The sequence below is a fragment of the Calonectris borealis genome, chromosome 1 (genome assembly GCF_964195595.1).
Source record: "Calonectris borealis chromosome 1, bCalBor7.hap1.2, whole genome shotgun sequence".
Taxonomy (NCBI): Eukaryota; Metazoa; Chordata; class Aves; order Procellariiformes; family Procellariidae; genus Calonectris; species Calonectris borealis.
Window position 1 is genome coordinate 81,334,475 of NC_134312.1, and position 25,554 is coordinate 81,360,028.

Sequence of the window (25,554 nt, forward strand, 5' to 3'; positions counted from 1 at the left end):
AGAAGAAAGTGGCTGAAGAAGCAGCATAACTTTAAACACTACAGTAAATAAGACTTTAGAGGAACATTCTTAGAACAAGGGGTATAAAAGGAAGACCTACATATAATTTACAAATATTAAAAGTCAAAAAGAACATTTAAGCAAGCAGAATTTTTGTAATGAAAAACATCATAGGCAATCAGCACTGATTTGATTGATCTGTTGAACTCACAAGGAAAATTTCAACAAGTGAAAGCAAAAAGAAGTAAAATGGTTAGAACTGTGGGAAATATGGTCAATTGAAATAGAGTTCATCCATGACAGGAATCCAAGGTAATGACAAAAGTGCATATATTTATTTTAAGAACAAGTAGATTAAAACCAACTCTAGTATTTAAAGACTAACTTTTTCTTCTTTTAATTATTTATTACCAAACCATCTGTAAATGTATCAGTGAAAAACTGAAATGTGAAATTACTTCAAGCAGGTATGGTTTCCCATTAAAAAGAAATAATACAATGCCTGTTCTCTTAATTTCTCAGAATATGCATTTTGAAAGAATTTTACGTTAAAAAAAGAATAACAAGGAACAGGTAAGGATGATGGAACAAAAAGTCAGCTGTCAGGTTTTGCCTTCTTCAAGATGAACATTCTTCAAGTGCCAGGTTCCTGTCAGAAAAGTGCATGCAGATGCAGCTCTGCAGATCAGGCAGGAATCACAAACCCGTTCTGCACTCAGCCACACGGTATTTAAGGAGCATTTATGAAAACCATTGGGAAGGTAGCAGATAAACACAAGTAATAATTAGGAGTCAGTTCTATCGAAGACAGAAAGTGAACAGTGTTGACTCAAGATTAAGTGTTGACTGTAGGAAATCCCATAATCACTGTTCTTGACTTGTATTTTGAAGAAGCTATTAAAAAGGCAAGTGAACCCTGACAAATATCTCCATGAGTGCCAAAAGTGTCTAGAGAGAAATTAAGTAGGGAAAAAAAAAAAAAAAAGACAGCTACTTAACAGGGTTTTTCTTCCCTGTTTTTACAAAAAGTATTAATCCATTTTTTAAAAGGAGTTTCAAACCAGTTCCAAAATTCTGATGCTCACATGCCTGTTGGGAACAGGCTTTACCATGTGGTCCACAAAAAGGCAAGAAAGCCACATTCCCTCCCCTACCCTCAAATTGTTACTCTTAGAACATACCAAACACCCTGGTTACCCACCTTCTGGTATTCAGGCATGGCATAATAATTTACGAGGCTGTATCTCAAGTTCATAAGCACTATCCTGGGCAGGATTATTTCAGAAACTTGTTTTTAGTATACAGTAGAATAAGCTCTCTCTTGTAACAGCAGTCCCAGTTACAGAACTGCCCATAGTCATCCCTCTTTTGGCTCAGTATGCTGCTCAGTTTTGCTAATTTGTTCTGTTTGCTAATTTGCTAATTTGTGATCAAAATGGAGGATTTCTTAAGAGAGTACCTGCTCCAATATTTAGGGCATGAGATATTGGAAGAAATGCACAGGGACATCACACAGGGGACTTAAAAGAGGCATGACAGACTTCTTCCAGAAGATAGGTCTTAAGCATTTAGTGCACCAAATCATGATCTGACAATAGGCCACTAAAAGTGACACCATGGTGGAAGTTTGTCACAGACCACATGATCAGATAAGAAAGCAGACAAGTCTTCTTTAAACAACTCAGGAAAGTTTCTAGATGCTCTGGTTCTTATAGAGGACTTTAATTCAGCAAGCACCTATTCAAAGAGCAACACAATGAGATGCACTCTGAAAGATTTCTAGAGTGTTTCAGGAGTAACTTCTAGATACAGGTACTGAGTGGGCAACTGGGAATGGAACGCAGCTGGATCTGTTGGTCAGATATACAAGGAAAAATTAGTTGGGTATATAATAATCAATCACAATGCCTTGGATGTAGCATCCAAGAAATAATGTAATTCAAGATCCTGACGGGAGTACAGACCCTACACTTCAGGACAGAAAACTTCCAATTATTCAGGGAACTGATAGGTGGGATTCCATGGGAGACAGCTCTGAAGGGTCAACAAATTCAGGATAGCTAGCAGGTCTTTAAAGACAACCTCCTCCAAATGCAAGGAAGTGATGAAAGCTAACAACAGGAGAACAAGGGAAGTGATTATTCCCCTTAGCACTCATTAGATTGCACCTAGAATACTGCACCTGTTTTTTTCCACCACTACAAGAAAGACTTTGATAAACTGGAGCAAGTTCCGCATAGGGTTATCAAGGTGGTCAGGGTGTTGGACCACATGCCCTATGAGGAGAGGCTGAGGGTACTGAACTTGTACAGCCTGGAGAAATGAAAGCATGGAGGACCTCTGAGCTGCCTCTCAATACATACAATGAGATTATTGAGAAGATGGAGCCAGGTTCTTAACAGCAGTGCATGGCAGGAAGATGAAAGAAAACAGACCATGGCAGAAGGATGAAAGACAACAAACCAAAACTGAAACCAGGGAGGTTCATACTGGAAATAAGGAAAACCTTCTTCACCATGAGGGATGGTCAGGCATTGGAACAGGCTGCCCTGAAAGGCTACGCAGTCTCCATCCTGGGAAGTTGTCAAGACCCGATAGGATAATGCCCTGAGCAACCTGGTCTGATCTCATCACTGACCCTGTTTTGAGCAGGAGATTGGACCAGAGACCTCCTGAGGTCCCTTCCAATCCGAATTATTCTATGACTGTGTGAAATGAAAAAACCACCAAGGCACATGTTTCCAGAGTTCTGTGAGATGCAGCATTTGCATACTATGACAAGTAGAGATGCTATTCCCTCCCATTACGCAATCTGTAACTAGAGTGGCCACAATTATTTTGGTAAACCCTATTTGGGGAAAACCCTTCCTGCTTGTAAAATTCCAACGTCCGCAGGAGCTGAAGAGAGGGGAAGGCAGTGCAAGTTTAGAAGGCAGATGGTAATGTAGTACTGCCTTAAGTGTTGCAAGCACTTTATTCGCAACTGTGGCCCGTTCCATTGTGTTTGTTTCCCCAGACATTGTACAAGAACTTTCTCATGCAGCAGATCCTAAATACTGATGGATAGACAAGTGAAAAAGCTCCCAACAGTACAGATCCAGGACCAAGGAAAGCAGGGGAAACTAGAGATTCCTTTTCATATCACACTATATGTAGCAATCTGAATAAAAAAAAACCTGCAAAGTGCATTTAAGCTTTGTGGATTGTGAAAAAACATGTATATTGTCATTCTACCTAGAAGCCCTGTGATCCATTTTAAATGCTATTTGAAACTCAAAGCTTCTCTCTGCAAGTATAAAAAAATTCAGGAGGAATTATGTTCTTCACTATCTATTCTGTTGGTGTTTATCAGCATGTTTCATTGTGCCAATGCCACTGCCACTTCCCTCATTTGCTGGCTTGCTAAATAGTCAGAGGAGAAAAAAACAGCCAGGAAATAACAAAGATCATACAATGTATACATATGGAAAAATTAAATTAGATTATCTCAGACAGAGCTGGCAAAAACCCTCCCAAGAGTGGCAGTGAATACACAAAATATTTGGTAGTATGAGAACAAAAAACTCCTTCAAATGACAACATTTGCAAGTTCAAGACAAGAAATTTCACTATCCTATTACCATGGAAGTAAACTGATTTTACCACAATGATGATCAGATGGAGATTTACATATTGTCTTTTCTTCATAAACGCAAAGAACAAAAGTTTCCTTTAAGCCCAAGCAAGGACATCAAATAGAGCAATTTACAGCATTTGGGGAGGCATAGCATCAGCCTGTATCAGAAGCTGTGGCTATACAACATCTTCAATAGTCTCAAAGACAACAGATTGGCCTTAGCGTTCAAACGCAGGGCCAAACAGTCATATTTTTTTCCTCCGGAATTCACTTGAATTTTCAGAGACTTGAAAACATGTGCTCAGGGAGTGGGGGCAGGAGAGTAAGGGTTTGGGGATTTTTTTACTTTAAGTTCCAGCAACTGCTTCTTCAGCCCGCTTTTTCCATTCAAACTACAAACACTGCTTTGTAGGGCCTTCTTGATATGATATTCTCTCCTTGGTATATTCATGTAGCTTGTCTGAATGATAATAGCTTTCACACTTGACAAGAAATTATCTTACATGCCCCAGATGTATTAAGAACTTTAAAAAATTAAGTCTTTAAAACACAGGACTTTAGTGGCTTAGGACACATCTGCAGTTACATCTGTTACTAATGTGCCATATCTACCTCAGTGACACATATTATCCAAAATTGTATTTGGCACATCATCTCACCCTCTCTAAGAAAATACAAAAACATGTAAGTGTCTACAAGTATCAAATGCTATGCTTCTTGTCAGGCCTTACCAACTTTCAACATTACAATTGTGAAGTTGATCCTTCCCAACAGTTAATCTACCTCAATATACTGAAAAGCAGTTTTTCCACAAGTGGGAAAATACCACAAGCATCACATACTAGTATTTATTTGCTACTGACACACTAACAGGGCTATATTCTCTTCAGTCAGGAGAGAAACAAATCAATTTTATTTTGAACTTGATCCAATAGATGTTTTGGTCCAGTTTTGTTTCTCACCATGCTGGCAGTTTCCACTGTTCTCAAACACTTTCAAGGGAGCAGAGTGGCATGGAAGGCAGAATACATAGGCATGTGTTTTCACATTTTGGTGACAGAAACTCTCTGGTTACATGAACAGTCAGCTATGGTATGAAGTAGATCAGAGTAATGACCTACTACTGAGTAAAGAGAGAAATGATCTCCAGGTTTCTGTGGGGTTCGCGCTCTCCTGGGTAAAATGGGAGATGCAGTTTGAAATTCCTTCAGGTAAAGGTGGGGAGAAGTGCTTCAAGCAGGAGTCTAACCATTTAGCTACTAGAAACGAGAAACGTCATAACTGTATGAAAAAGAACTAATTGAATTAGCTGTAAAAGCAATCTTTCAAGTGTTGTAATTGAAGTTAATTTATTTCAGAGCAAACTCTAAGACTCACAGTTTTAAGACAAATGCTTTCTAGGCAAGTGAATCTACAGTAGCCAGCAGAACAGCTAACCTCTGTGCTGGCCATTTCTAGGAATAAAGCTAAGGAAATAGCAGGGAGGGAAATAAACTCAAGAGAGGGATCCTCCAAGGTAAGGTTGTAACACAAGGTGGCCAAGAAATTGTTCCAGTGCTGCCACTGACTATGCATGATTCATTTGTTAGACGATAACATCACTTAAAAATAGCTAGCAATGCTATGTGGGCACTATGTGAATCCCACATCTGTCGTCATCTAGTTATTTTTTGTCCAGCAATATGTGTCTGCACATGCACATACCATCTACACACAAACAATCAATTAAACATTGAATCCTTGTCAGTATTACTGTTTTGGGTGATTGTTATACTGACCTGTAATCACTGTACATCTTTCAGTGAGTATGAGAAGACTACATACGATTCTTCTAAGTGTTACGGTAAAAAATTGGCCGGAATACTGCACTTTGTTTGACACTGAATATGGCTTAAAGGCTAAGCAACATTTGTTACAGGATCAAAATTAATCAAAATCCCAAAATAACTCAGGGATCCTAATGATGGCTTAGTCAATTGCATGCAAAAGCTGCATATACTAATGTAGTCTAAGCCATAGGAAAGCAAATAAGTAATTAATTTTTATTTTCAAACCAGACGGAAAACCAAAATCCATCACATTAGGAGTCACCACTTCTAAGTAACAAAAAGAAATTACAATAAGAATACTGAGATTATCACATAGTGAGATCAGAGGATTTCAGTGACTAAAATACAGATATTGTGAGCAACTGTTCAAAAGTGATTTACTCCAGTTTTATCAAGGATGTTTCACCTCCATTCTTAACTTTCTATAGGTGAAGAGAGGCAGGGGGGGGAAGAGAGCAGGAACATTGTCTAGAGTCCTCATGTAAATTATTTCTGCTCTTATTTCCCACCTACTTCAAATTAACACTTAAAAATATTGTATGTTGCAACAGTTTATAGATGGTTGCTGGATGTGATTTTACACTTTTAAGAGACTTAATAGCTCAGGACTGGTAACACAGTTCAGGTATATTTCATCTGTAAATTAGCCACCCAGTACAGTGATAAAAAAATTGTTCCCTGGCTACTGTGAAAACAATAAGCAACGTCTGTATAGCTCTGTATTGTGAGCAGATTTTTCTATCACAACACATGTTTAAATTACTACTGAAGTTCCTAACAGCAAGAAAAGGATATTAGATAAGCAACACAATGTCTTTATGCTTTTGCAAAATACCAAGTACAAAATGTATGTTCAGGAATCTGACACCCTAGTGCATTGCTAACAGCCACAACAGTTAACAAGCACCAACTTCAAAGCCAAATCACTGATGCATAGAAGTGTCATGGAAACTCTTCCTTCCCGTTCTATATACTGGCAAACTAGTCTGACAGAAATCACTTACCCCCAAGATTCAGATACTTCTGAAGAGCATGGTTCTTAGCCAATTTTTTACCGTAACACTTAGAAGAGATATGTTTTAAAAATACATTCCTGCCTGTAGAATATCCTGTTCCACACTGCATAATACTGATGAACACCATTTGTCCACTATAAGAGCTACAGGGTACAGTTTCATACCTTATGAAAAGCAAGTATATAAAAACTGTCAATCTATCAAGTATCCTCATAGTTTACAGACCTAGAAAATAATCATCCTCATTAAACTATGACCTTCCTTTAATGAAAGCAGGTACTATTTTAAATGTCCTGGTAGCATGCTTTGCATGAGGATTTTTAAGAGTTATCTCCTTTGTTCACTTAAAGCAATTTAGATTTAGTCACACTGATTAGAGTCTTTCCCAAAAAAGGTCACTTACCATCCAGAAAAGGGTTCCAGTGGCAAATTCAGAATAACGCTCTATGGTAGATAGAACACTGAATATTAAACAAATCAGCACCAAGAGAAATCTGTAAAAAGAAAACAGTGTTTAGTGACTCATCAAGTTGAACTGTAAATCTAGATCTAGTTTTAGCTCTCTCATTCACATAACTTTTTTCATCACAAGAACTTTGTGTTTAATCAGTTAATTCTTCCTGGTCAAGTGAATATCATCACTTCAATTCTTTCAATAACTTTTAAGAAACATGGAATAAAAATGACAAGAAGGCTGTTAGTTAAATCAATAGATAAAACTCACATTATCAAGTATAATTTCCCATAGAAGCTTGTCATAGTGAATGTTTCATGTTTCACTGATTGCTATATAACTTACGCGTTGCAGTAGAAAGGTATCATAATTGACAATGCATTAATTAAAGTAGAATTAGACATATGACTGGAGTGAGAAACAGTAACTTCAATGAAAAATGTTCCATTAAATGCATTCCATAAATTCAAAACATACATAAATACAGAAGAAACAGCTACTACCACAGTATTTCTAGTATCATCATTCAGATCAAGAAAAAAATTCAGAAGTCTCAAAATATATACTCCTGTCCCCAAATATAGTTTAAAAAAACAAAATTGAAAAGTCATGAGAATTGGAAAACAAAATGTGCAGTTGAGTCCTAGTTGATTAAATGCTTAAATGCTGGCAGAATACCCATTACTTTGATGCGTACAATGCCTCGGCCATCTTTCCACCATTGGTAACACCTTAAGCATTTAAACAACTAGTGAAAATAAATGATGTATAAAGAACTCTGATGGAAAGACCAGAAAGATAGACTTCTGATATGTTTGCACTACAGTTTTCACCATCTCTTAAGGTCATGCAGACAACAAAAGTAAGAAAACTGAAATTTCTTCCACTAACAGCCAGAAACATTCCCTCTTGTGTATCAGCTCTTCCAGCTGTCATTTCCTCTGATTCCATGCCAAGAGGCTATATCTAAACTCCTAACCTCCCAAACCAGCAATTAAAACCTTAACAATCCTGCATGTGATGAGACATTTTTCCAATGAGAAACCCTTCTGAAGAAGATAAACACTACTGACAAGGCTACTTCAAGAACTTCAAAGCAAATGACAGACTAACAGCCCTGGTGGCTGTACTATTAAAATTCTGAGATTTCAGCAAACAGAAATAAACACCCTGACTACACTTAGTGTGCTTTTGGTAGCTTTTACCTGAAAAATATAGACTGGTAAGATGATTGTGATGGGTTGACCTTGGCTGCCTGCCAGATGCCCACCCAGCTGCTCTCTCATTCCTGCTCCTCAACAGGACAGGGGAAAAAATAAGATGTAAAAGCTTGTGGGTCACGATAAAGGCAGAGGGATCATGATGGTAACTTACCAGTTACCATCATGGGCAAAACAGACTCGACTGGGGGGAAGTTAATGTAATTTATTGCAAATTAAAATAGATTTGGATAGCGAGAAATGAAGACAAAAAGATTAAGGCAACACATTCCTCCTGCTCTTTCTTCCCAGACTCAACTTCGCTGCTTTATTCCTGACTCTACCAGCCCCACCACCCACCACCCCGAGCGGCGCAGGGGGGTGGGGAACAGCAAGTTATGAGGTCAGTCCATAACAGCTCCTCTCTGTTGCTCCTTCCTCCTCACACTGTTCCCCTGCTCCATCGTGGGCTCTTCCATGGGCTGCAGTCCTTCAGGATAAACCTCTTCCAGCGTGGGCTCTCCAGGGGCTGCAGGGGAATTTCTGCTCTGGAACCTGGAGTGCCTCCTCCCCCTCCTGCTCCTCTCACCTTGGTGCTCGAAGGGCTGTTTCTTACAATTTTTTTTCCCTCTCGCCTCACAGCCTATGCTGTGTTTTTGGCCTTTCCTAAATGTGTTTTCCCCGAGGCGCCCCACCCGTGGCTGAGGGGCTCAGCCGTGCCCTGCGGTGGACCCGGCTGTGTCCAGCACGGGGCAGCCCCGGCCCCTCCTCACAGGGGCCACCCTGCAGCCCCCACTACCAGCGCCTGGGCGCCAAAACCCGATAAAATGGAATACAGAATATAGAAAATAAATGTAAGTATGTATAAATACGGGTATAAAGGAGTATACAAATAGGCATAATATGTTACTTATTTACTCATAGATGCACTTTATATATATACACACACTATAGCGTATATATATTTATTACAGGAACAAGTACAGGTACAAGCTCCCTCTGCGTGGGAAGCAGAGACGCAGCCCCAGACGGCTGGGGATGCCCATTTTCACAGTCAGCGTTGCCCAAGCCACGCAGCACCAAGCCGAGCCCAGCAACTGCCCCAATTACATGGGGTGGCCATGGCCGTCCTGGCTGCCTGGGCCTGGACGCGGGGGTCTCTTGATGCAGCTCACAGGACAGGTCTCTGCTTTCCACGCAGAGGGGGCTGCGCAGGGGGCAGTCCTTAGGCATGTTCCAACTTGTTCCTCTCCCCTCGGTGTGCTGGCCCCCCCACCCATGTGGGCTTCCCCCAGCCCATACACGTTAGTGCTTGTTCAGCTGCCTTCTAAAGTGGGGGGCCCTGAACCTGCCTTTTTGTCATGTTAATTAACTTTCTATTCACATTTAAATTATTCATTTCATTAGCCCGTATTAAAGGATGTGTTATACAATATGTGATATGTATACCATATTTATGGATGCATTTATCTTACTTATCTTTACATTTTCTATATATGTCTATATACACATATAAACAGTACATCTACGTATTAATGAAATATATTTATGCGTATTTGTACTCTCCTTTATATACAGAGAGAGAGGGAAATATATGTTTGCATACACACACGCACACACACAAACACACGTATATATAGCAGACCGCCATTTTGCAAGGGGCAGACGGAGGTGGAGCAAGCTAACCACGTGGCCAGAAGGGCGGGGCTTCCATGGCCCATGGGAGGTGTCCTGGCCGGGGGCGGGGCTTCCTGCAGAGGTGCGGGTGTGACACGTGTCACTGCCCACCTGGGCTCAGCCATGCCCCTGTCCTGCCCTGAGGGCAAGAAGCACTGAGCTTTGAGGAGAGGCCGTAGGAACTGGACTTAGTCAGCTTGGAGAAGAAAGGACGTTTTTCGGCTGTACTGTGGGCCAGGCTACCTTGCAGTCTGAAAGGCGATCCGGACATCGTGTATTCAGGAAGAGAGAGCACGGCATCAGCCAGTATCCATACAGTGAGAATTACCATATAAGAGAAAGGCAAGAGCCTACCACTTCTAAACTCCATGCAACAGCCCCAAATCCCAGCACCCCATGTGGTCTTCCTAATTACTAGTGTAATTAATCATAGTACTTCATGACTCTATGCCACAATGTCCTTCAAAATCTGTTACAAATGAAACCAATCACAATGATGCAATGAAAATCTTTCAAAGAACTTGCAGTGTTGATGGTATAGAAAGGATGAACTTTGATTTTGCCCATCCTAGAATATTACTTTGGGTTTTCCAAAAGGCGAGAAAGTATGTTTTTCTCTTCCAGCAAAGCTGAATAATGCTCCAGTTTATCTGAATCTCTTGATTATGGGATTCAGTTTAATTACCACTGGATCAACTCCTCTGTGAACATTTTTTGCTCCAATAAGTAGAAAGAGAGAGAAAGACAGATTAATCCCCAAAGTTCCTGATAACATAGTGACTTGTGTTGAGGTGCTTTGCTGCATTCATTCTACAAACCATCACAACAATAAACACTAGTGATTAAAACTTCTGTCAATAGAAATAAGACAAGAATTAGTTCTTCACATCCAAGCTCCAAAAACAAGAACAGTAAGTCTAGAACAGGTACAGCAGACATAAGAAATGAAGCATGCTCTTAGGGCCAAATTCACTACTTTGAAGTCAGTATAATCATATTGATTAATTATTTACATACAATATCCATTAACACTAAATTTTTAGTAGCCTAAATAAAATGGTGCCAGTTTTGAATTCCAAATGGGATTCACCTTTTACTAATAAAAAGTTAAAAGTTACCAGAGTCATTAAGGTAACCAATATTTTATGCTTCCTAACAAAGTAATTGGCTATTAGGGAGCAGTGAGAGTAAGGCTGCTCCATTAAAGTCATGCACCAAGGGTGACAATAGCACAGGCAAGGCCATCCCCTAACCCACCAGGATGCAGATTTGCAATATCTAAGGAGGGCTGAGGTGGTGAGAGTAACCAGCTCCATCAGCCCCTCAGTGATTTGTCACACAAGGTGAGGTAGGGAGGCAGGTCCAGCGTCCATTGAAGCAGCCCAGGCAAGAACAGCAAGGCACATGACTGTAACATAGGTCCAAGGTCTGTCCAAGAGACAGGGACTGGTGCAAGACTGGAGACAAGGCTACCTACGACACAGGTTCAGGTTTAGCACTTGCAAAGAACCGCTTGTGTACGGAAACACCCAGAATACATGTTTGTCTCGGAGGGTAGACCGAGCCAATATTCTTTCTGCAGCACATTCAAACCACGACTAGAACCAGGGAAAACTGCAGAATGCTAACATCAATGGGCACACAAGGGCCCTTCAGCTTTCCTTTTTCTCTTATAGGAATGCTTTAGATTTTTAGACTGCCTCAGGATCCCCAGGAACACTGAACAGAGGCTAATGAACACTGAAAACAATTCTCAGTCACATAACTGGTATGCTTGGTCCAGTCATTCACACACTGCAAGTCAACTGCATGCAAGTGCTAACACGGGCAAAGAGACAGTTGTTTCTCAGCTGCCAGGCAAACAACAGCTGACTTTGTTTAAGCCTGAAATTGGATTTGAAGATATAAAAAAAACCTGCTTAATATCTAAAGTCAAAGGGAAAGCACAATGCAAGAGAAACTGAAGCAAACAAACTTCTTACCAGAAAGGTTAGGTTTAAAAAAAAATAAAAAAGGATAAAATCCCCATCTTTTTTACATGGTTGTTTCTTGAAACCAACATAGAGTCCAAATTCAGCATATGACCCTTTTTAATAAAACTGGAAAACCAAACATTACATGAAGCAAGTCTATACCCTTTCGCAGACAAAAGAATATGAATGAGTCTTTAGTTCAACAATATCAAGCAGCTAAGTTAGCACGTATATAATTAATATTTCAACGTTTCCCAAGGCATTCAAGCATGGCCAGCAGGTTGAGGGAAGTAAGCCCTCTCCTCTGCTCAACACTAGTGAGACTCTGTGGGGAGGGTTGGGCCCCCGTTTGGGGTCCCCAGTGCCTACAGGCAGCAACAGCAGGGAGCGACTCTGTCAGAGGGTCCCCAGGATGGGGCCAGGCCTGGAGCACATGACCTCCATGGGAAGGCCAACAGCACTTCCCATGACGCAGGAGCAGCCTTTCTCTCTGGCAAGGAACGTGGCCCACAGGAACAGTCCCAAGGAAAGCAGCCCTCAGCCCATCGGCCCCCTGCCCTTCCATAGTAGGGCAACCTCCACTCCACAACCTCGCTTGGGGTAGAACCAGGTATGTCCCTCCCCTCCGGGTGGGGACCAAGCCGTGCATGAAAATGTAATGGCCTCCTGGTGTCACCAGTGAGCTCACTGAAGCCTTTTCCAGACTGTCACAAGAAGGGCCTCCAGCGGTGGTGGGAGACTGCCACAGGGGTCTTGGTGTCCCTTCCTGTTCAGCAAGGGTTTCTGGCAGCTATGAGTCAGATGGAGTGACTGTGGAAGAGGAGAAAGGACACACAGAGGAGGAGGAGCAAGGTGGGGAAAACCACAAGGGAAAAATGAGCTTCCCTCTTCCAAGCAGCAGCAGCCCTGCAGCCCATCTAAGACAACTCACCTCAAGACAAGCTGATGGTTTTGGATGAGCTGGAAGGGTAGCCACTGCCACAACATGTCACCATGGCTGAGGTCCCCCCAAGAAGATGAAACAATGGATGACCCTGCAAGATGGCCATCACCTCTCCTCCCCACCAGCCTGGGCCCAGCTGCCTCAGGAAGCCCACCATGGCTCAGTCAATATCTACTTGCAAGGCTGAGCATACTGTGCAGCAGTGGCAAAGGCCCTTCGATGGCTCTTGTCCACTGCCAGAACTGGGACAGGGATGTCACCTGGATGGCAGCTATTACTCCTACTCCTCTTGCATCCCTTTAGGGGTCACTCAGGAAGGACAATGCACCTAGCACAGGCCTTGGACATTCACTGGAAACCATGATCATCTCACCTGAGTTTCCTTCCCCACTACCTCTAGCTAACTTCTCCATTTCTCTCCATCACTTAACAACAACTCAATTTTTTTAGCGTCCTCCCCCTGCATAGGTTTCTGACTCCTATTTAGAATCATAGAATCATAGAATCATACAGGTTGGAAAAGACCTCTAAGATCATCGTGTCCAACCGTCAACCCAACACACCATGCCCACTACACCATGTCCCTAAGGGCCTCATCTACACCTCTTTTAAATACTTCCAGGGATGGTGACTCCACCACTTCCCTGGGCAGCCTGTTCCAAGGCCTGACCACTCTTTCAGGAAAGAAATTTCTCCTAATGTTCAATCTAAACCTCCCTTGGTGCAACTTGAGGCCATTTCCTCTTGTCCTATCGCTAGGTACTTGGCAGAAGAGACCAACACCCACCTCGCTACAACCTCCTTTCAGGTAGTTGTAGAGCGCGATGAGGTCTCCCCTCAGCCTCCTCTTCTCCAGGCTAAACAACCCCAGTTCCCTCAGATGCTCCTCATAAGGCTTGTGCTCCAGGCCCTTCACCAGCTTCGTTGCCCTCCTCTGGACACGCTCCAGCACCTCCATGTCCTTCTTGTAGTGAGGGGCCCAAAACTGAACACAGTATTCGAGGTGTGGCCTCACCAGTGCCGAGTACAGGGGCACGATCACCTCCCTACTCCTGCTGGCCACACTATTTCTGATACAGGCCAGGATGCCGTTGGCTTCTTGGCCACCTGAGCACACTGCCGGCTCATGTTCAGCCGGCTGTCAATCAGCACCCCCAGGTCCTTTTCCTCTGGGCAGCTTTCCAGCCACTCTTCCCCAAGCCTGTAGCGTTGCCTGGGGTTGTTGTGGCCGAAGTGCAGGACCTGGCACTTGGCCTTGTTGAACCTCATACAGTTGGCCTTATTAGCCCTTATTAAAGGATGTGTTATACAATATGTGATATGTATACCATATTTATGGATGCATTTATCTTACTTATCTTTACATTTTCTATATATGTCTATATACACATATAAACAGTACATCTACGTATTAATGAAATATATTTATGCGTATTTGTACTCTTCTTTATATACAGAGAGAGAAGGAAATATATGTTTGCATACACACACGCACACACACAAACACACGTATATATAGCAGACCGCCATTTTGCAAGGGGCAGACATACGTTCATACAGAACGTATTTGCACTTTAAAAAGTTCTCTACCAATTATTTACTGTTACAGTATAATTACTGCATAGTCACTGAAGAGTTAGTCAACGTACACATACTTTATAGTTGATGTTTTCTATAAAGTGGAAAAACAAATCTGCACAGGACAATTCTGTGTGATGCTCATCTCAGGAATTTGTGTGATTAGATTCTGTTCTTAGGCTATTTTTAACTATTGCTGTCAGCTACAGGTGTGAAAGTTATTTATTTGAACCTTTATTCTCCCTTCAGACCTTGTTTAAGTGATGGGTAGCAAATGGTACATGACTAATAGGCTGAAACAGTAGCTACCTTGGTGAGAGAGTTTACACTGGCAGCCCAGGCACTTCATCTGTAAGTTTAGTTACTACAGAAACAATTAAGGCTGTCGGCTTTTTGTAAATCAGTACTGTGAAACAGAAGGGAAAAAGATCATCAGATAGATCTATTTTTTAAATTCTTTTGGTGATGAGCTTGCAAAGATAATGGCTCCTCTCTGTTTACTCTGAACTGTGAGCTCTGCTGGGGTAAGAATGACTATCCACTGCTATGTATTTTGTTTCAGGTATTACTGTAATATAGATTTTCAGATGCTTTCAGGTAAGTGTGATACCATAATATTGTAAGATGATAACTAAAAGGAAAATAGCATGCTTATAATCTAAGTTTGGGGTTTCTACAGAAGTCAAGGACTAAGGCGACTAAATTATTTGATTGACAAAACTTAGGAATTCAGAAACCGAACCCTTGAAAATCAGACATGCTATTCCACTATGCTTGCTACAGAAAACAGTAAGAAATAATAAAGGCCATTCTTTCCAGCTTTGTAAATCATAACTCACAAGGAATCAGACAGAATGCTGATGTTTATTATAATGCTTAAAGGTACTTCTCTATGGTACTTTTTAAAAAGTTTTCATCACCTTAATAAACATTTGAAATTGTTTTAATATCTTTATCTAGCTGATTTATTTCAGTACAAATCAAAATTTAGAATTTAAAACATTACCCCTGTCTAACACAAAACAGAAAATGGTCTTCCTTTTTTCTTTTAAAAAATATAATGGGAATATAATAGAAAAGGAATGGTATAAATTGAGTAAAGTCCATGTGAAGGATGACTTTACCATGCCATATAATAGAAGAATGATTAAGAAAACCAGTCTCATAAACTGTGAGCTCTTCGGGCAGGTAGCTTTTATTTCCAGTGCTCAGCTGCTACTACAAATCACAGTAAATATGTGGTCAATTCCCAGTCCAACCTGTCTGGAGCTGCCAATGGACCCTGTTATCAGCCCCCTGCTCTGCCCACTCTACTTGGGTGCTGTGGATTACAACAGGCGCCCTGTTGGTGAGGATACTCTCCCTGCTTATGGTGGGGTCAGCCTCTGCTCCTCGTTCGCCCCCTCTCATGGAGTAGCCCCGACCTTGCTGCACCCTGACAAACCCATAGGGAAGAGCAGCAGAAAGAGATTGTTATGCAGAGTCACAGGAAGAAATGGTGACATACCACCTCAACCTCCCACAATGCCGATCATCTTTACGGAAGAGTTTTGATGGATTGAGTGTAACCTGTGCTGAATATACGGAAAGTTGAGACCAGAGATGGGGGAGGATGCAGGTTTAATGTGTTTGATTGTTTGTGGTGGTCTCTTTTTTTCAATAAATGAATCAGTGATCAGAAGTTTGTGTTGTTTGGCAACAAATCCCTCAGAATTCCCTGGCTCTGCCTGTGACTCCAGACCGTTCTGCCTGTGACTCCAGGCTCCTAGCCAGATGGTTTGGGTGTTGTCCTGGGAGGTGGAAGTTGTGGGTATGAATCTCCTCAGTCTCAGAAGGGTGTTGAGTCCAAGCACATGCTTTAGCTCCTAAGCAGAAGCAGCAGGAGCTAGTCATTAGCACCAAGTAGAAAGGCTTGGGCCAAACATATGGGAATGACTTTCAGGCACCTAGCTGTAAGGAGGTAGCTTCAGATTGTAAAACCTCTTCTTACCTAGGCATACAGTTCAGGGCTGTTGGTTCTATCCCAAGGGTCTGGCATCTTGATCTATTGGTAGAATTAATAAATAAATAAAAATTATACTGCATTGATTTCCAAAGAGGAATTTGAAGCAGTTCAGTATTTTTTCCTGAAAACTGCTCAAAGGAGACTAGGACACTTAAGAAGCCAGCTTTTTAAGGTTCCTACCTAACCCCTCAAAGGGCAACAATCTTCTGGATGCCTTCAGTAAACCTCTCCTGATGCCTAGCTGCTATCTGGTTCTCTTGAACTCTGTTCCTGAGTGTGCCCTGCGTTGGCCTTGTCTTAGCTGACAGCCAGCTGGTAAAGGCCTAAGATTCAGCAGCACTGTGTAAAAGAACAAGCTAAACCTGCACTGCTAAGAATAAAGGAGAGAAGGATCCAATGGGAAAACATGTTTATCATGCTTACTGAAAATTAAAATCTGATTTCTCTGAGTGTCTCATATTCAGGAAGCTGCTTCACCACTTTTGATGGTGTTAGCAAAGAAAAATATGTTCGTCTTGGGCATCTTAATGATTCCTAGTTCTTCTTTAATCGCAAATATCCGGAAATGTCTTTAGAAAAAATAAGGCTGAAGGGGAAAAAAGATCCAGATAACACATCTTAGTCAAGGCTAGCAGCGCTTTTAGCACAGGACAGATCTTAGCCACGTTCTCATGATTTAATAGTTACACAGCGCATCACCAAATCCTGCTACTTCTTTCACTTCAACATACATATTATTCAGCAGTTTTACTTCCAGCCCCAAATGTTTATCTCTTTGAAAATGGTGGTATATTAGAGGGGGTACAGAGATCTGGCCAAGTCATAATAAAACTGATATATTGATATCATATATTGATATGAGCCACTACACTGACCAAAGATAAGCCAGCCAGCAGAGGGGGCAAAAGTCCCACTTTCTTGCCGCAGGCAGTATTACTGGAGAGTGATACTCCAAAAAAAGAAAACCAGAGCAAAGCGTTGAGAAGAGACACTGAAAACACAAGCCAGCCTTTGTCAAATGCAAAAAAGCAAGTTGATAAGGAGTTTACAGCATAAGTGTATTGCCAGCGTCCAACACTAGAAGAGTCTAAGCATGGGAATATGCAAATCTTTAGCCTTCCTTTAACACAGTAGCACTGCTCTCCATGTAAAGAAAATGCAGATATAAAAATAAGGTAACCAGAGTTATAAGATTCCACTTTTCTTCTTACATTTAATATGAGAGGAGCACACTAGTACACAGAAGCCCTCACAGGCACTGAGTACCCCACTCGGTTGGATGCTGTGCTCCATCAGGCAGTTTCTTTATCCAGACAGCTTTTACTTCCAATTAGCAATCCCAGTGATGAGTAAATGGAGAAAGACACAAAGAGGTGAACAGACTTGTCCATACATCAGGACAGTGTCAAAAGCATACAGAACTTGGATTTCTTGAAGCTCAGACCATCCTCCACTCAATAGTCACGGAACACAGGAACTTTGCTGGTTCCTGAAATAACCACATCAAACAACTCAAGCATAAATTTACCAAGCACTTCTTGAAACTAGTCAGTCCGTTGATTCTCATCTTTGGTAGGACTGATGTTCCACTCCTACCATTGTTACAGATCTTATTTCTAGGCAAAATGCATGTATAAAGGTATGGAAAGCTTCCTCTGAGTACAGCCCCTTAATTTCTTCCAGATCCCTGCCATTTCAGTTACCGCCTTTCAAAATCCCTTTGTCTTCTTTTACTGCCCTCACTAGTAATAAATAAAAAGCCAGGGGTAATTCACATTCTAAATATTGTCTATCAAGATACTGAGGATGACAGTGCACTTTACACCTTTTCTCCTTTTCCACTCTGAGTTAAGCAAAGAGAAGAGCTGGATATTCTTACATACCCTGCAGATATTATCACTACATCTTCAACCGCAACTCCATTAGGCCTCAGAAAAAGTAACCAAATTTGTAAACCTCAAAAAAAAAGAGGTTTACGAAAAGAGGTTTACAAAAAAATCGAGAAAAAGGTGATGCAAAGTGCTAAGATGTATGTGCGTAAGGATGTATAAGGGAGGACAACTGGTGCCATTTATTTACTAAGGGACCCAGAATTGTCCAAAGGCTGCTAATACAGCCTGCAAGTTTGGTAACTTCCAGCTAATTGTTGCTTCCCTCCTGTGTTGAGACTCTCTCTCTCTCTCTTTTTCCATTTCCAAAACACACATTAAAGCCATTCAAAAGACCCTTTAAATTCACTTAATTTATGGCACTATATATTCTGGCCAGTGAGTGTCACTCCTTCCCAATGAATAACAAAGGCATCATTTTGCTAGCACAGAATAGGCTGGACATTCTACGGTTAAAGTATCATGTCCTCATATAAAATGCATTTGTTTGAAATGTAGAATCACCGCTGATCACTTTTGGACGTAAAAGACCAAGACTTGCTTTTTGCAAGAGGGGAAGGGTTAGCTTCAGCTATCACCTGTATATATTCCAGTTTCAATAATCTCCTTTCCCAAATGCAAATTGTAATGTAAAACCCTCCTGGTAATGTCAAGCAGAAAGTTTTTCTCTTTGTACACTACACTACTAACAACTTCAAGCACTGAAGTGCCCACCTCTAGTGACCATGTTTGTCACTTCTGCCAACTGCATGACACAACAGAATGACACTTACAAAGCATATGAAAGTTAAAGCTACCAGTGAAGACGCACTTGAGACCGGCATTCAGAGCAAGGCAGGCAAGGACAGTATCAGCTCTAAGCAGTACGAGGCTACCATACTGTGTTATTCCAAGACAGCTCAAAGTAGGGATGGATGGGCTTGAGACTCTTGACCTTGATTCCAAAAAATGAGAAATTATTACAGCCTGTTTATTGGAACCTGGAAGAATACAAGCCTGGCATAGAAATGTTAGGTAATGTCAGAAAGCCTAATACTCAGCCTGAATGCCACAAAACACAAGGAGAGTTTAGCAACTAATATCATGATGGGGAAATGAGTGGTTTCCTTGTTCAAGTGATAAAAAGCCACGCTAAGCACTGACAAAAGCAACTGAACCATAGGCATGAGGGCAGCTCACATGAGGTGAGTACAGATTAAGTTGCAGTGAGGACAAAGTCAAAGATAACCACAGACTAATGAGTGAGTAAGGGCATCAAGTTCCTCACAATTGCCAATAGCAAGAACAGCAACAAAAAAAAAAACAAAAAGAAAGCAAGCTCAGTTCAAAAGCAGTTCACCTAGTCAACCAGTAAGCCATGAACTGATAGTAAAGATGTTGTTCCAGTAATCTCTAATCACAGCAAAGCTCTGGCACAGAAAGAATAGGTTTAGAAAAGAAGACTGTACAATAATTTGTATGGAATTAGAGACCTGTGATGCAGGTATCAGTCTGTTGCACAGCTCAGCAGCAAACTGCAGTGGCAGCATTCTTGCAATTAGTTTGTCATCAGAGAAAGCTGTGTTTTATAAAAATAAAGTTCTCTTCTTATTGATCCCACCTTGGCTGAAAGAGACAGCCATCCAGTGTCCTCAGTTGTAAACCCTAAACCAATCTCAGTGATTTTTGTGTGACAGGAAGACCATATTTGTTTTCCAGCTAGGCGATTTATGTGGGGAGAAAAAAAGTGTTAATAGACATTAAAACTGCTAATAATTACCCAGACAATTGCCAAGGCCCTGTGGGCACTGATCTCAGCCTGTCCCAGTCCCCAGGGAGAGGCCCGATGCCTGGGGCTGGGACTACCCTGCCTGCCCCCTGCCCCGTCCTGCCCTGCTCCCTGGCTGGTGTTGTGTGGTGGGTTCTGGCTGCAAGGTCCTGCCCTGCTGGGACCTCCAGATGCTTCCCAGGCCCTGGGGAGCTGCCGGCCCCCACAGAGCCTTGACAGCACCCAACCATTCCTCGCCAGGCAGGGGAGGACTAACTGCTGCTCCTGATCCCCTTTCTGCACTGTAACATTGTGTTACTGCTTTCATGGGAAGCTTTCAAATTGCACTGAAACAGGTACTTTTGTAGAATTGTTTTTAAATCCACTGTCCTATACTGAAGCCTTTCAGTGAGATATGAAACTGTGCTTACTGAATGCTCACCTGCTGTTTTAGGCTGCAGCTGCTATTTATTACACGAAAGGTGAATTGAGTTTTCCTAAGTCAGTAACAACAAAATGCTACAAAAGTGAAGGTATGATCTGGGGTTGATAATGTCTCTTAGTTCCAAAATATCTCATGGATTAATGAGGAGCCTCTTCCTAGGTTGCCTGGTAGAATCTGTACTATTAGATACCAGAACCTTAGAAATCACTTTTCACAGCTGTGATTTTACCATAATGTAGGTTAGTCTAAGGTTGTTCTTGCTGAACGGCTGTTTTAATTGTTGACTATACCAACTGTACTGATACCTAAGGATTTAGTATTTTAAAAAAACATCTGAAGAGTATATGCTAATAAAGTATATTTTAATAAAGAAAATAGAACCCACCGTACACACACAGGAAAGAAAAGCCTTACATAACAATCTTATGGAATCCTTTATAAAAATACTGCTTCTTTAGCTACCACTGGATGAAGGCATTTCTAAAAAAGTCTGTAGCCCACAGCAGGAATGTGTTTTCCGTCACACACAAAACATAACTGAGTGACTGCAGGACATCCACCTCTTGAGCTGAATTAGGGAACCAGCAGATCACCCAGATTGCTAAAGATCATTTTGCTTCCTGACGTATTATTGAGAGAAAGCACAAATCGCATGGTCTGACCCAGTTTTGCCAATACTGCGAGACTGCTAACATGTGATTATTCATTCAAAATGAGAATATTTTGGGGAGTGTGAGACAGACAAATATGTTATAAATCAAGCCTGACTTAAGAAGATTCTTAGGAAATTAAGAGTGGGGCTCAGGTTGAAAAAAGCAGCTGGGGACTGTTCATATCTCAGTTCATTATGATGGGAAAAAAGGCAAAAAGGAAAAGAAGAGACATGTCAGTTTTAGTTTTTGTAACCTGTTTAAGAATCTGCTTATATACAAGAAAAGGGTACCCAGCATGATGAATTTCCATTCAGAACTATTATTTGATGCTTTTTACAGCTTTCTAAGCATGTAATATACACTTGGTCAAAGGACTGGAGTGCTATATTTTCCTCTATATGAAGGGAGAGTAATTCCTGGCAAAGGGCTATGGAGGATTACAGGGGGAAGATAATGTGTAGAATGGCCATGGCAAAATAAAATCTCTGACTGAAGCGCCTCAAGCTGTCGATTGGAGTTTTGCTCACTTGATAATTTCTTGTGCTTCTGTTGGCTTGTTTTGATGATAAAGATTCTTTTCTGTTCATGGTGTGTTTTCTCATCTCATTTCCTTCCACAGTTTTTGCAGCTAAAATGGCTATTCTCTACAGAGACAGTGAATTCTGGACACCATTTTAGATGCCAAACAGGAAACAACAGGAACCTGTTTTGCAGGTAATACCTGCAGCTCACTTTAATTTCTGTTATAACCATAAATGGTCATCACTCCTAAAAATTAAGAATATAGGATAAATTATTAAATTTAAAATTGCCAATAATAACATATTTTGATATCTTGAATTTTTTATTGAGACTAAAAAATCATAAACATTTAACAACACTTGGACGGTTCTTTATCTATCTTATTTTTGAGTTTTTAGAGTTAAAACAGTGGAAGTTAAAAATATATATAATTAAATTTAAATAGCTGTACCGTTAATATAATATTGATTCTAGGAATCAGGACACTAAGAAAGACGTAAAACAGATTCAGATTTTTATCTTGAATTCCAAGATAAAATAAAGGTAAGAATCCCAAAACAGAACTATTGGAAGTGTTATTAGTTGTAAACAATTTGGATGACGAACACAAACACACTCAAATATATCAGAATAAAGTTAAGCTTCTTACTAGCAAAGGCATCTTGAGAAGCAGATGGCGTTTATTGCTTTCTGTATCCAAAGGTCAATTTTCATGCTCAGGAGAGCTCATACTCAAATTAAATGCTGTGTATTTTTACATACCATAAAAGAGAAAAGTGAAATTACCTGTTGACTTCCTGATGTGTTATAAAAAAATTAAAAATTAAAATGTCTTTTGCCCGTATGTTGCAATGACTGTTTCAGAAGCTGTAAAACATGCTGATTCCATGACAGCAGAATTTGCTCCTGACTACAGCTCTGCTCCATAACCTCCTGCTTGAAAACATAACCTTAAAAATAATACACTACATGTTGCCATCGTCCATCTGAATCTACAGAGAACCCGAAACAATGGAAAGGATGCGTCAGGGCTCTGAGGGCACCAACAGGCTCAAATTGCTCAGAGATCCATGATTCATGAAGATCAACACAGTACATTAGGTTTTCCTGCTAATGCCTCATCACCCACTTTCCACCAGCAATCCACCTGCAGTCATGGTACAAGGGCAGCCAGAATATCCTGGGAAGCAGACTTTGATTACTAGTTTACTTTGTGGAAAGCTTCAGTACCTCATCAGCTGGCAGCGCTATGGACCAGATTAACATTCCTAGGAATGATGGACAACATGCACGAAGCTAAAATGAGAGTTTTTTACAAGTCCCCCTCCAAAACCAGACCTTTGCAAAGTGCAGGGACACACCTTGACAAGAAGAGGGTTGCTCTTAGGGCTCTGAGTGCATCAACAGGCTGTATTTGCTCTGGTCAGCCTTCTGGTACGCTCAGTGCCCTGGCAACATGTGTGATTACTTCCCAAATTCAACTCAGAAAAGCCTGCTGAAGTGAGTGGGAATGGCAAGTACATAATTACTACTCCTCACAACCAACGTGAAAGTAGATTTTCCCTTTCTTTACTTGCAGTATTTAGAAATTGAACTTGAAACAGATAAGGGAGAGTTTCTGGTATTATCCATCAGAGTCAGATAGATTGAAGACGGCAAAAGTAACAGGAGCATTTTAAGGTGGATACAAAAACACGTACAAAACCCAAAATGGTACTGTTCCAGGCAGTGCTCTTTCAGTGTATAATTTCCCTTTCACTTAACACAGGTAGCAGTTCATGGGTGGACACAACCTCAGTGTGAAGAAGCTGGGACTGCTCTCCTCTCTCACTGGATATGTGTGTCCTGGAGGGGGAGGCAGGAAAGGGGTGGAGCTGAGACCCTTGAGGTGCCATTCAGGACCCATGGTTTACATAGCAGCCCCAGAGACAGGTTTTAGCCACTGCTGGCGATGCCCCTGCCATAGCAGTGGAGCTGTTTATACTCTCAGCACACACCACAGGCTGTTGGAAAGAAGCCATGGGGTTGAGCTGGGTGAGTAAGCAGTATCTGTGTTATGACAAAAGTGCTGGAGACAAGTAGCGGAAAGAAAGGTCAAGTCCTCCCTGCACCTCAACTAAATCCACTCCCATAGAAACAAACAATCCTTTTGCACCTTTTTCTCTTAACACAGTGGAACAGCCTTTCCTTCTCCCTCTGATATCTTTAAACCAGCAGTCAGAGCATACATATGCCTTCATATTTTTTTAAGGTTACTATCTCTGTCATTGAGCCATGCACCAGAGTGCAGGTTAGTTTTGACAAGTCTAACCTTAATGATAAATGGCTTAATTAATTGCCAACTGATCTGCAGAATCCAACAAGCTACAGCTCTGTTGCCTCTTAGGCAATCAGGAAACCTCCTTGTGGATTGCTCCTAACAGCCTCTGGGATGCTAAACATAGTTCTAACCAATGACCTTTTTAAACATACTGGAGGAAAAAAACCTTGGGTGAGCGCCAAATTCTCTGTAAAGAGCAGAACAATAGTTGAATATGTGGTACCATGTACAAACCTTTAGCAAGACTCACCACTAAATACCACTGGTTTGTCTTTAGGTCTCACTTCATGTTTTGGTTTGAGAAACAAGCTGTTCCTCAAAATGCAATAGCAAAGTCTACTAGTGTTAACTTGTTAACAAGTGACACCCAGATCCTGGGTCTCCCTAAATATTTCTGATTAGATTTCTGGGATACTTATAGGTAGGGTAAGTGGATGGGTGTGAGTTTAATATTGTTGGCTTGGGGTGAAAGTATTTAAAGCTTGTCGTGTGACAATTTCCCTTTCCCCACTAGCTGCCAGTTTGGCTTTTTCATGTTCCCTGTTATCCATATTCTCTCCTGCAAAAGGCAGTTCTCTGTGTTGCAAGGGGGTGAAAACAGGTTGTGATTGTTTATTTGCTTGCAAGTAGTTATTTACATCAACAGAGAACAGTCTCGCTTGTTGGCGGCTGTTCAGTTCCTAAAGGAAAGGAGCTGATAAGGAGGAGACATAAATAATTACCAACTAGTAGAGTTGGTCTACTCTTTCCTATCCCAAAAGAACTGAGGTGCTACTTTCTGGTATTTTGTAGTCCTCTTTGACTCCTGTGATTCCTGAGGATGTCAAGCCATAGATTGAGCTATTACTTCAGCAAATACTGTTTTCCTTTTCTACCATATAGCTGCTAAAAATAGAGAAGTGTTTCCTCTCAAGACACCTGGGTTTCTTTTCCTTCAATTTTTTATTTTTCTGAAGACAGAAACTTACCCCCAATCACCTATTTGCAGACTTTTCCTTGTTCTCTCTTTAAAAAGAAAAAAGAAAAAGAAAGTTTTACTTATCAGAGGAAAGAGGATTATCTGAGAATTTCTCATTTGGTTTTGGATTCTCACTTAATGCAGGTCACACCAACAGAAGATGGAGGTGCCATATTTTCCCCAGAGAGGTCTTGCTAACGTACACTAAATATTAGTATTTCTTGATTTCTCCTAAATTCCTTAAGCCTCATGCATACAAAAAAATACAACTGCTTTTTCATCAGTGTTTTTAAACCATCATCCTTAAATCTGTCTCATGCATCAACAAATTTAAATAGACAGTACTGGTGCACTGGACAGTTGATCAACCGGGGTTAAAGGTTACAAATGAGTGCCTCTCTGTGTCCTGATCTTCCTAAACATTGCTTCATTTTGGAGAGTAGCTAGTGCAACTGTAAACATGTTTCTGTTGTTATTGTAGCCAGGGACAAATTCTGTTTAGTAGATTAATTGGCCATGAGCATGCTCTACTGAAGCCTACAAACACTTGGAACTAGTAGGTTAACTACAACACTGAGAGCAAAATGATGTCAAGTACTTTATCAAGGGTGAACTCTTTCAAGGTCGTGCTATAACAATCTCATTTTCCGTGGAAGACAAGCCTAATGAAAGCTCTTAAAGGAGAAGTATTAATCATTCCTCCTTTTAAGTTTTGCATCAAATAATGCCA

At 41.1% G+C, this 25,554-nt stretch overlaps 1 protein-coding gene across 1 annotated transcript in view; it reads right to left on the reverse strand.

The window, feature by feature from the left end:
- Nucleotides 1-25,554, reverse strand: part of LOC142087860 (potassium voltage-gated channel subfamily KQT member 1-like) — a 511,647-nt gene that overhangs the window by 473,734 nt on the left and 12,359 nt on the right. Inside the window, exon 3 of the mRNA XM_075162580.1 lies at nt 6,865-6,955. Within this exon, the coding sequence (XP_075018681.1) occupies nt 6,865-6,955 (91 nt within the window). The remainder of the gene's footprint in view (nt 1-6,864; nt 6,956-25,554) is intronic.